Here is a 12,890-nt window from a genome sequence, read left to right as displayed (position 1 = left end):
CCCGTGTAAAGTAGAATTAGCATGGATTTGGAATAAGTACTATTATTCAATGAACTTTGTATTTCTTAAAAGTAAATTCAATTAGTTAAAAGAGTGTGATCTCTACTTCCTGGGAAGCTGGGGTGAGGAGCTGATCGTATGTCTGGAACAATAGGACCATGGCATGGTTAGGGCAGGATGTGCTTCCTGTTGATGCTGTATTTTTACACCTTCTTGGGTTGGTTCTTTTTTCCTGTGTAGGAAGATTTCCTTGCACTTTGCATTCAGGAAACCCACATTTCATGTTCAGCTGTACAGCTGTTTTACAAGTGAGCCTGGGCCAAAGTCTCCATTTGCCTCTTTGGGGCATTTGAACTATGCCCATAAAAATCAGCGAGCCCTCTGGGACAGTGGTGAAACTAAGGGTGGAAACACGTAAAGTGCTGGGTAGAAGCAGGCTCTGGGTAAAGCGGAACTGCGTACAATGAAATAGTTGCTTTCTAGTCACACGATGGGCAGATAATCAATACAAATGTGTAATGCTAGCACTCATTTCATGTTCTCAGATCCTTCAGAAGCAAACTTTTGGTGCCATACGGGGCGCGCCTGGTGCTTTTGGCTGTAGTGCTTGGGCAGAAAGATGTTTGGAGATCTAGAAGCCTGCAGCGCGGGCCCAAGGGGCCTTATTAGCCTCTGCGGTGTTTCTTTGTAGAGCGCTGTGACGGTTTCTCCATTGCTGTTGTTCTGTAGGGGGGCGGCAAGATAGCGCGGGGTGGCACGTGCAGCGCCTGGGCACTTAACACTTCCTACAGTTGCTGCCGGGGCACGTCACAACCGAAACCTATTTCTCCCTTTAGGATATTTCCAAGTCGGTAAAGCACTCCTCTAAGAAATTCATGAAAATTGACAAGCCTCCTGTTTGCCAGAAGTTACTGCAGAATGGGAAGAAATACAGATTGATCAGTGAACCAGAAGCTGAAATCACCCCAGAGGTATACATTTTAAAAAAACCACTTGGAGTCGCAGCAGGGATGTATATTTTGTAGATAAGATTATTTTGAAGCCTTTAAAGAAATGCATTTTGTTCTCATTTTTAATTTATTTCTAGGAAAGCAATTGCTTTGCTAAACTTGTAGCTTATTCCAAAGATGCTGTTGAATTTCAGAATTAATCTGCCACCATTGCAAAAATTGACTATTTAATCTTTTTCCCTTAAAAAAGGTTTTAAATTTTCTTGAGGGTTTTTTTTTATTATTATTCTTCAAACAATGTTAGCTTCAAAGGAATAAAAACCTGAAGTGTAATTTTAAGTCACAGAGCACTGAAGGTTAATGGGAAAGAGTTGGTAACAAGGATATTGGCTTTTTTTTTTATTGGAAGGCGTTTGAAAGATAGTTATGGGAACAAATTGTCATTAGATTTCAACTATTCACTGTACACACCATGGCATTTGTAAGTGATTTTGGTTTCCTGTAAATGACGAAGTTCTTTTTAAAACTTATTTTCATTACGTGCTCTGAATGGGTGCTGTAGCTTATCTAACCAGGCATCTGTGTAGAAACTCTTTTCGTACACCTCTTTTTGTTTGTTTTATAGTTTGTGAAAAATTGAAAACATGTTTTGATTCCGTTACATTACACTATGAAGCAAGAGGGAGCTGATTGCAGTGACCCATGTTGCATTATTATATTATCAGAGGCCTCGTGCCCTGTAGAAGCAGTCAGGTTGGTCAGACCGCCTTCCATACCTTCCTTTCCAGTTGCAGAGGGTTTCTTCCCACCTGGGGTTTTTTGAGCTTCACAACAGTGAGGCTGAAGAGACTAATGTGCACAGTGGGTGAGCGAACTGCCTGGGTTCCATACCCAGGTGGCAGGTGAGCCTGGCCCTGAGCCCAGTCTGCCCTTGGCCCCTAATGCCACAGTCTTTCCCCTGGGGTCTGAGAGGTGGATTCCTAGCCCTTGTGAGCTGATCAAGCCCTGGCAGATGCTACTCAAGATGACTGAGGAGCCAGCTGCAGTCTTGGCTGGGAGGTGGAATTAAATTCGAAGGGTTTGCTTAGAACAGTGTGATTCTTGGCCTCTGCTGCAAAATGGGATTCCCAGGGGAGCTTTTAAAAAAGTCTGTGGCCTGGGTCCTGCTCCCAGAGATACTGACTTAATTGGTCTGGGAGTGGCCTCGGCGTTGGGCTTGTTAAACTCCCAGGGTGACTGTAATGTGCGGCCAAGATTAAGAGCCACTAGGAGGGGGAATAATACACGTTGGATGGGTAGATCTGTCTAGGAAGGGACTGAGATGGCCCCCAGAGGTCTCGCGTACACAAGATGATGACCGTGGGAGGGCTTTAAATAGTCTAGTTCTGTCACCAATCGTGTGTTCTCTCTTAACCAAATTTCTGGGCTAATGGGGATAACTCCCAGTATTGCCCTCGTGATCATAAAAGGTAACGGTTTTGGGGTACTCTGAGAGCTGTGAAACTGTTAAATCTAAGGTGTTCTTACTGATTTTAGAGCATTAATGATTTGTATAACTGACATTTGTCAGAAGTACCTATTACAAGTCAGTCTGGGATAAGAGCGGAAAGCTGAGTAAGTCATGATCTTTTCCCTCAAAAGATGCCAGTATAGAGAGAGACATACTATGGTCATGTAAAGAAATAATTTTAATGTGTAATGTGGTACCACCATAGCGATGGGTGCAGTGGGTTTCTAGGAGGGGTTCCTGTGTGATGACATTTGTTCTGGGTTGGAAGGGAGGGGGATTCATGGGAGAGACAGCCCTCCTGGAGGAGGGAACTGTAAGTGCCTCAGTGAGGTGATGGGGATATGCAGCTGGGCTCAAGGCACCAGAGACATGGGAATGGGAAATGGGAATTCAGACGGCTTTGGGAGAGAGAGATCTTGGCTTCGTAGGCCTTGGTGACCCATGGTGGGGTTAATGCTAGTGATTTGTAAAGGAAAGGCAGAGGGACAGGGTAAGACTGTTGGTTTTTAAAGATGACGCCCAGTGCAGTTCAATGATTTTTTTTAAAAAGTAGATTTCTCCCTCCAGGCTTGCTAGCTGGTCTGGAGAGGAGCAGAGGAGGCCCAGGGCATGGGGCAGTCTCTGCAGTGGGTAAGTGTAGTGGTTGAGTCAGAACACGTGGATGCAAATTCGGTTCTCCCACTTCCTAATGTGGATTTGGGCGAGTTAGTTAGCTTCTCTGATGTCCTTTATCTGTAAGATAGCCATGAAAGTGTTTGCTGGGGCAAGGTGGGGAACGAGGACGAAACGCACAGTGTAGTTCTGTAAATGTCGTGAATCAATTCCAGGCTGTGGAATGATCGAAGCGAAAGATGGTGAGGAAGTTTAAAAGTACATATGAAAGGTGATTAGTTTGGGAACATGAAACACTGAATCCAAGAAAGGGCTGAAAAGTTACTCCTTAAAAAAATAGGGCCAAAGTACTGAAAGCCTCAATGAGGGAGAAAAGCAGGTTGGAGTAAAGAGGGACTAGAAAAAGCAAGAGAATCAGAGGGTCTGTGATTAAGGAGTAAGATTTCCAGCATCAGAATTTCAGTGAGCATCCAAGTCAGCACTGACCCTTCTATTATTCCTTATTTGACATTTCATGTTGTCAACGAATGCAGCTTTTATTTAAAAACAAAAAACAAACAAAAAAAACCCACTTTTTTTTTTTTTAAAGGAAATTGAATTTGTTGATGGTTCACTTTTAAAATTGAAAAGTTACATTGAAGTGTATTTGGAGCAACCAGTGGAGTTTAAATTACTTTTGGTCGAAATGGATTCTGAGGAAATTGTATGGAAAGCAAAACTGAGAGAATGTAAGTGTTTTGTATCTTGAATGAAAAGTCGGGTTTGGGGGGCGGTCGGGGTGGGAGAACAGGTAGAGTGATTGTCCGTTTCATTACCGTAACATCTAAAAATCTGATTAAGAGACGCACAGACCCTGGCGAGGCTCGGGCTCTCAGGCACCCACTGCCAGACCCCTTGGTCGGTGGGCGGTTCAGTGAGGTGTGGAAGCTTCGGGCAGCAGGTGGGCTTAGCCAGCAGAGGGTTTTATTTTGTTTGTTTTTTCCCTTTACCATTCTGAGGTTTGGATCTCAGGGGTTTTAATGTGAATTGGGGGCGTCCTGACAAGGTCTGTCCCGTGACCTGGATGTGCGTCTGCGTTTTGGCTGATTCCCCGTCTCGTTGATCTGCACACGGCGGCTGCCGCTCTGTACGGTTACAGCTCTGCTGTGGGCGCGCATTCCCCTTCTCTAAGGTTTCCGTGCTGGGAAGTCCTCTGGCAACCACCTTTTCCACATCCTCTCCTGCCCCGGGAGGAGTTGGAGAGGGCTGCCGCTGATGTGGACCGCTTCTGGAAGAGGGGACCTGCAGGGGGACACCCCAGAGCTGCCCCTGGTCACCTCCTCGGGCAGGCCTGACCTTGACCTCCAATTCTCTTTGAAGGAAGTTATGAAAACAACAGACATATGTCTAGTGAGCACATTTTGGAGCCAAAAGGAAGGCGGAAGAGTGGTTGGGAGGGAGGTCCTGTGGGTTCTAGTTCCAGCCCTAGAATTGACCAGCTGTATGTGGGAGCGTGGGCGAGGCTCTGAACCCGCTTGTGGCTGTTGTATCCTCCTCTGCAAATGGCACTGGGGTCCCTCCTGCCAATGCCACATGTTTGTGGTAAAAATTAGTTTTGCATCATTTGCATTTTGAGTTATAATACCTTAAACTCTTTCCCGGTGTCATACATAATCCAGGGCCATTCCAAAAAACACCGGTGGCAAGTGCCATTAGCTGGATGTCAAAGGAGTTTTAACCCACTCTTCTATTCATTTCATCCCCCAGAATTCTTATTCTGCTGTACAAAGGTAATAATAACAAGGGTAATGATAACAAGGGTCTGTTAAGTGTTTTGCAAGTCTCTTTATCACCTGAACGACATTTGAGTCCATTTTCAGCTAGTTTCTTTCGTACCCATTGGGTCACGTGTAGACAGATGAACGAGGTCCCTGCTAGTGATGACGTGGGGTGAGTGCTAGGTGCTGGTCATACATTTATGTCTTTCCACCGTGCGCACTGCTGCCTGTTAGAGTCTGCATTTCCCCTTGTCTCTTGATACTCTAGCAGTGAAACCTGATTGAAGCATTTTGGAATTCTCAGTCCTTGTTTAAGCATGAGCCTTTTCGGTAGATGGGATTGATTTCTTATTCTTAGTGTTAAACTCTTCAGTTAGCTAGTTTGAAACAGGCCCTTCTATCTGAGCTGAAATTATTTACCCGTAAATAGTCTTTGTTGGGACTGGGTGTTAGGGATTGTGTCCTTTTTCTGGGTATTCATTATTTGTTCAAATAAATGAACCTGAAAGATGTTACTTTTTGGTCACAGCTAATGCCGCTGTAATAGAGGTATTTAACATGTAGCAATCTGAATAACATATTTTCTGGCTAAGAGTAAGTCTCTTTGTCATTTTAAAGACCACTTTATAAGACTTCTTATGTTTCGTTTTTAAAAACGTATTGAATAATACTCTGCATTGTAAGATGTTTCTGGTCTCCACTGTTTGGGGGGAGGAGGGGCTAAACTAATGGTTAATTGAGATTACTCATCACTATTAAGGCATCTTCACCATAGGGACCTACGGAAGGCCTGCATGAGGCATAGACACCTCATAGAGCAGGGACGGCGTCTCGGACAGGGGAGCTGGTGTAGAGTCACAATGATGTGTTCAGAAAGAACTCCCCAAGCACAATGTTCCAAAGTACAGGATGGTAATATATGAGATTGTTTTAGGCGGAGTACATATAAATACATTTAAAATAAAAAATGTTCATCTTTATGACTTCCTTATCCATACAGCAAGTGATACCAGTGTTCTGTTTACAATAGTTAGAGATGTAAAGAAATACTGAATAAATAGCATTTCACCTGGCATATGGGTTTGGCAAGAATCACGATAGTTGTATGCAGATGACTTGAATCTGGGAAACATTTGCCTTGCACGACCTGTTGGAAGGAGTGCTCAGTATTTATCTCAAAGATATGTGCGTTGGCATACATACCAAGTTAAAACCCCAAACTCACATTCGAACTTCAGAGAGATTGCCAAGACTGTAGAGCTTCATACACTTTCATATATTGATTTAAATCAAGTTTTGTCTACTTCCAATTGATGCTTATTATACTTTAACAGGTGACTGGGTTCAGCATGATCAGAATCAGAACATTTCAAAAAGAACCACAAATGGTAAGTGCTGGTTAACTGGCCATTGAACGAGTTTTAGCTGTTCTTTTATTCCTTCTATCCACTAGAGTTTTTATTTTGCTGGGCAAATGTGGTATCCTTAAAGATCTGCTAAGTGTTCTGTAATTCTCTGAATCATCTGAACCACCTTTGAGTTCATTTTCAATTTGTTTCAACCTGAATGTTGATTTCTTAAAAAATCCAAGTTAAATGTAGGTAGAAAATAAGAAATATAAGGGAAAGCCAATTTGTTGATTTTTTTCTTTTAAGGTAACAGGCGGCGAAAAATGACTGGCAGCTTACCTGATGAGGACGTCTATGACAAGAGAATGAAGCAGGTTGACACTTCCGGTGTGTAAAATGTTATCAGTGGCTGTAAATTATTTTCCCTGGTTTCCCCCACTGATACTCGTTCAAGCCCGTGCTGTTGGGTCAGTCTCCTGGAGCCACATCCCAGTTGTGCCTGCCCTCCCAGATACCTTCTCCCTATGTCCCAGCTCCTCAGGCCGGGAGAAGGGTCCTGCTTGGTCTGCCCCACCCTTTCTCCAGTTTGAGTCCCCACTCCACCCCTTCACTCAGTCTAAATAGAATGGGGCACCAGGGGGAGCTCCCTTACAGCCTGCAAGGGTAGGGGCCATGAACTGTCCATCGTTACGTTTCCTGTGGCAATGAGCGTGGAGCCTTTTATGTAGAAGATAATGAACGTCGATTGAATGAATGAAATTGCGAATGTCCGTGTGTGCGTCTTTGGCTTCACGGTTACGAGCTGCATCTGGGGTAAAGAGCCTCCAGCTCCATTATTGGACGCAAGTCTCAATTCCTTCCAATTAAACGGCAGAGACCAAGGCTTGATATTTGTGAAAATACAGCAGAGATTTAAAATATTTAACAACAGTACTCCAAGGAACCAGAAGATGGAGTATGTAGCTCAAAATTCAAGGCCAGCCAGAATTTACAAACCTCAGTTTAAAAACAGACTCAAATTATATGAGACTCAAGGTCTTAAGGCTTCAGGGGCCTCATATAACTCCCTAAATTAACTGCGTCATCAAAATACCTTTTCTTTTACTATTATTATAAGCTATGAATCTCTGAAAGCAGTTAAACTCTCTGAAAGTGAAGCAAGATATTCTTTTTTTTTTTTTTTAAGATTTTATTAATTTATTTATTTGACAGAGAGAGAGCCAGCGAGAGAGGGAACACAAGCAGGGGTAGTGGGAGAGGAAGAAGCAGGCTCCCAACGGGGCAGCCTGATGTGGGGCTCGATCCCGTAACGCCGGGATCACGCCCTGAGCCGAAGGCAGACGCTTAACCGCTGTGCCACCCAGGCGCCCCGAAGCAAGATATTCTTTACTTTCTAGAACAGGAGACTGTGAGGATGACATGTGGATGAGTTTGTGTATCACTATGAAATGTTTATTGTTATTTTTGTTAAGTAAACATTAAAATAAGTGAGGCTATAGAATTATTTTAAAAACCTAACTAAATTGGAATATATTTTTTCTAGTTTTATTGAGATGTAATTGACAAATAAAATTGTGTATACTTAAAGCGTACAATGTGATGATTTGATATACATATACGTTGTAAGATATTTGTCACCTCACTTTTTTTTTTTTTTGGTGGTGACAATACATAAGACCTACTCTCAGCAAATTTCAAGGATATAATACAGTATTTACTGTAGTCACCATTCTCTCCATTAGATCCTCAGACCATATTCATCTTAAAACTGGGACACATTTTATATTAAACTGATATATAGGAAAAGTTTTTCTTGTTACGTGCAGTTACCTTTTGGCTATTTAAAATTAGCTCCAATAGCAAGTAGGTAGAAATAGAATTAAAATTATTAAATGCTACCTGGAAAGATTAAGGATTTCCAGCCTTTTTGGAGTTGACAGTGTGGTATCTAAAGAAAGTGATAAGGATTTACTTTGGGTTAGGTACTTCCACAGCGTTCTTTGAGATACTGAGTCACCACCATCCTGCTGGTTTTAGACTCAACAGAATCACCTGGAGATCTTGTTAAAGTTTAGGTTTGGAATCAGAAACAGTAGATTTGGGGATGGTCCTGAGAACTTGCATTTTTCCCAGGGTCCCCGCGGCTTTCATTGCCGCAGCAGTTGGGAGAGCTAGGAGCAATGCATCGCGTCCCAGGAAGCCACTAGAGGGCGCAGGCCATCGCTTAGACCCATTCTTCAATCTAGAAGGTTAGGGATCTGTGAGGTGGTTATGTTCCAATACAAAGGTTATGTTCCTATTAGTAAATTGTCGGCTGTAGATGAGCAGAGGTATTGTGGTCCTGGCGGAAGGGCAGAAAGTGCTCTACCTCTCATTCCCTTCTCATTTCACCTCTAGTATTTGTAATGCCTTTATGATCCTTCACTGAATCTACGACCAGTGAGCTTTGCTACACTATTGCACAACCAACTGAAAAACGTGAAAAGAGAGAATCTAGCTTAGTGATAAGGCTAGTATTTTTCATGGGGCCGATGGTTTACCAGTGGCAAACACTTGTCCCTCCAAGATTATGATGCTGTTTCTTAGAGATCAGCAGATATTACAGACACCATCTCATGGCTTTTCTGTGCATTGTGCTTTTCCCCGAGTGCCAGGAGATGGCATAATGGAGACTACAATTCAGATGCCTTGCTGCCCACTTTAGTGGCCCTTACAATGGCATCTGTGTGTGGCACTAACATTCAGATAAAGACACAGCTGGGCAAGGGTATAACTGCATATTTTTCTTTTTTAGCTATATAAATGATTTTTGGTGTCTGATTTTTTTTCTATTCCAACCCAATTTGTGCTGCTTTGTAAAACAGTCTCATTCCCTGAGTTACTGAATTACCATTGTGAACATTATACCCTGGTTTAATGTTATTATAAGGAATAGTTCCCTTCAGTCCTTAAAATAGTTTGGAAAACAGGGAGTTTTGGACACTTAAATATATTTTAAAGGCAGCTAATATTATAGATCATGGTGTCCTTTACATAAGGAGAATACATTTTCATTATAAATTGCTATAAATGATTGATGTGTTGGGAGGAATGATTGACTTCCTTGTTTGCTTTTAGATGGAGCAAAGACCAGAACCCTGTTAACAGACGCACAGCTGATTACCCTCGCTGCGAAGCTGGGGAAGGAGTGGATAAAAATTGCCATTGCCAACCTAGAGTTGGAGATTAGTGATATTGATGATATCCGGGAGAAGAAGGAAGATGTCACGATGTGTAACTTTAGGATGCTGAAGAAGTGGCAAGAAAAGGAACAGGGTAATGCCACAGCTGAGAATTTATACAAGTGCTTGAAAAACGTTTCTGGTGAAGTCCAAGGTGTGCTGAAAGGTGAGCAGAAAACTATCTTAGTTGTTTACTTAGAATCAAGCTGTGTCTTTGCAAATAGCAAGTTTCTGCCACAGAATGTGTTGCTTGCGTATTTGTGAGCTTGGGTTCAGAGAATTAGGTAAAGGTCGAGTAAGCATGTGGACTGCCATAAGTAGAGATCTAAGTAAAGGTGATTTGTGTGTGGGGTCAGAGGAACCGTTCAGATCCCATCTCAAATGCTGGCTGGCTTGTGACTATGCAAATTCTCAACCTAACTTTAAGCTTCTCTATTTCCATCTGGAAAATGGATGCAAAAACCCCTATGTCCTGGGTTTATTGTGAGAATGAAAAAAAGGTAATGCGTGGAAAGCTCCTGGCAGGTAGTAAGGCTAGCTAAGGGCTGGCTAAGGATGTTACCTGATGGCACTTGAGAACTTCAGCCTTGTAGGCCTTGTGGCGCTGAAGCAGTGCCTGGGGAGGCCACTGGGTGGCACCAGTGAACCTCAAGTGGCTGAGAAGAGAAGCGGAAAAGCCGAGAACCCAGAGGAGGGCTGAAGTTTCTAGGCTTAATCCAGAAAATAACACAGTTCCTTCCTTTGTCTTTAATCGCTTCTTTTTGTGTGTGTGGCCCGATTTGGCTCATTGGTCAAACCAGTTCAAAACTTTGTTATCTGTTGTTAACCGTAGTTGACAAATGCAGTGTTACTTCTCCAAAGCCTCAGTAAGTCGGAGAGAGGGTTTTATTGGAATTCTGTTTGGACTTTTTTATTCCAAAAAGGATGTGAAAATGTGTAAATGCCCCACAGGTTTATATGAACAGTACAACCATTCTGCGATCTGTCAGGATGCTTTGAGATACTGTGGGCATATTTCTTTCCCCTGTAGATTTGGGATGCAGAAGCCTCAAGCAAATAGAATATCGAGTTTCAGTGCCAGGTTTTCATTCATATTCCTGGATATGTTGAAATTTTGTAAACTTCTAAGACGCACGTGTGGAAATCTGATTTGCATCAAGGCGCTTCTGCCTATTGCCTGTGTGCTGTCGTAACCAAATAATGACAGCCTCTTCCACCAAAGTAATAAGCCTTGAGAAATCTCGCTCACAAACTCTTTATCGTGGGTTGTTATTTTGTTTTTTGTATGTCTCTGCTCCTGATCTCACTGGACACTTGACCTGTTGATACATTAGAACCATAAAGGGGCTTGTGAGATTTTTTTAGCACTGAAAGAGATCATAAAAGCTAGCTTATTAGTCCAATTCCCTCATTAAATAGGAAAGCAAAACTCTTCTGAGTTAAAAACAACAAAGCAAAAAAAAAAATCAAAATTTACCAATATTTTGTGCCTTTGTGTGGCCAGAGTATCCAGTTAATTGGTGGAATTTTGTGTTTTTATCAGGCTGTTTTAGTATCTTGCAACCGAGGTCTTTAAATTGCAGCGGCTTATCTTCAGCTCAGGAAAATCCTTTTTGAAATGGCCTAGTGATTTTCTCTAAATGCATGCTCCCTTTTCCCCAACAGTGAACCCCTGAATTTGTTTGATTCTCTCTTGTTAGGTTTCTTACAGGAAAGGTGAAGTTTGGGAGATGAAATGGAAAAGGAAGCCTCAGGAACTTTTATCTGCAAAAGACCACTTCAACTGGTAATTCGGTATGGACTTAATGAGACCTGGAACTTCACAGTCTGGAGGCTGCTCCTTTCACACAAGCAGCCACCCTGCAGCTCACATTATTCAGGGGCACAGAAAATGTAAAATATTTGGAAAACTTAAGGAAGAAAAAAACCTCTATAACACCGAGATTTTTTTTTTCCCCCTCCTGCTCACACCATCCTGCCCTGCTTCCCCATCCAGCATCTGTCCTCACAAAGGTGCTTAAAATGACTCCACTCAGTCCGGTGAGAAATGTGGTAATTTTCCTTTTGGAGTCTGTGAACTATGAAATTCATATCAAGTATTTGAAACCTTTTTAGCAATTAAGTGGTAGTGTGCTTAAACGTGCACCTGTTTAGCTGAGCTTTTTTTCGTAGTGACAGTAACAATGAAGAGAGATTCCTGTTGTTTTAGCCCCCGCTCAGACAGACGCAGGTGCCCCCACGCACGATGTGTCTTCTGTGTGGGCTGATTTCCGTAGCCCACTTTACCAGCCTGTGTGGCTAGTGGTCCGGTAAGCCGGTAAACCAATCATGTTCCCCGGTCCTAGAGCGATGAGAAAGGAATGTCATCCTGTCCCCGTCACATGCTGGGGTGCATGCTCGGAGGCGATCTTATCTCATGTGGCGAAGACGGATGGAGGCTCAGAGAGTCCCTGGAAATTTCATCAGCCTCCCAAAATCACAAGGCCAAGCACTACATTTCTTGACTTCCACCCTGGGATTATTTACTTTCTGGGGGGAAAAAAAATGCCACTCAGAAATAGCCGTAGCAGGACCAAGGGAAAACTGTCATGTCTTCTTGAAGAAGACTTGCCCCAGGGAATAATGAGCCACATTGGCTCTCGTCAATTGGTGAAATGGTTTTTTGGGGTATGTGTAGATACTGTCACTCTCCCAGAATCATGCATGTGGTGATTAACATTTTGGATATGTTTCGCTAACTTATTTGAAGAAACTATAAATTACCTACCGTAAGAATTAGCTGGAGGATAAAATAAATCTCAATGAATTATCAGAGAAATACACTTTAACTATTGTTTTGCCTGTGAAGAACAGATTCACTTTATAAGGGAGAACATATTTTTAATTGTCAGGGATCCTGTGGAATTCAAATCAGTGTCACTTTATGAGTTTGATTTTTTTTTAATTGTACTATATTTTAGGAAACACAAGGAGTTTTAACATTCAGGAGTGTAAAATACTTTATTAAAGGACTTGAATTTTTAAATGTTTATTATTTTTTATAAGTTGTTTTCCCAAGAAAAGCATAATTTCAGAGGTGCTTTGTATGTAAGCTGGTCTCCTAATAATTTTCAGCCTTTCTCATACTGTAGATGAAGGGAAGAAAAATAAATCTGCGTTTGTACAGTACTACTGTGTCTTGTATTATTGTTTACTTACGAAGTATTTTTTAAAGCGTCGTATTTCTCAGTTGCTGTTATCTTGGCTCTTTGGGCATTCGTTGGTTTTGTAGCCAGCTCTCCAGTCTCGGACTGGGGCTGAGCGTTACCAGGGTAAGCCAGTTCACCCGGGAGTTTGCAGAACGGCAGGAGAACCTGTCCATCCCCTTGTCCTCTTAACTGTCCGCGCTCCAGGAATGACTGAGTGTGTGACGACACCCCTTCCCCTCATTATTGGAAGGTGTGTTTTTATTTAAAACCAGGTGGGTTCATATTAACTTTTCACCTGTGCAT

General features: G+C 42.4%; 1 protein-coding gene across 2 annotated transcripts in view; it reads left to right on the top strand.

Annotated features, from left to right (window-relative positions):
• The window catches only part of LOC123801559 (uncharacterized), a 31,700-nt gene extending 19,133 nt beyond the window's left edge, over window positions 1-12,567 (top strand). For both annotated transcript variants that reach the window (XM_045811666.2, XM_045811647.2), the window contains 6 exons: window positions 837-971; window positions 3,662-3,800; window positions 6,164-6,217; window positions 6,485-6,565; window positions 9,296-9,565; window positions 11,100-12,567. In XM_045811666.2, the coding sequence (XP_045667622.1) occupies window positions 837-971; window positions 3,662-3,800; window positions 6,164-6,217; window positions 6,485-6,565; window positions 9,296-9,565; window positions 11,100-11,119 (699 nt within the window). In that variant the 3' untranslated portion in view covers window positions 11,120-12,567. The remainder of the gene's footprint in view (window positions 1-836; window positions 972-3,661; window positions 3,801-6,163; window positions 6,218-6,484; window positions 6,566-9,295; window positions 9,566-11,099) is intronic.
• Window positions 12,568-12,890: the final 323 nt, after the last annotated feature.

Source organism: Ursus americanus, chromosome 20, assembly GCF_024610735.1.
Source record: "Ursus americanus isolate L20-20 chromosome 20, mUrsAme1.1.p, whole genome shotgun sequence".
NCBI classification, from domain to species: Eukaryota; Metazoa; Chordata; class Mammalia; order Carnivora; family Ursidae; genus Ursus; species Ursus americanus.
This window is presented reverse-complemented; position numbering and strand designations above follow the sequence as displayed.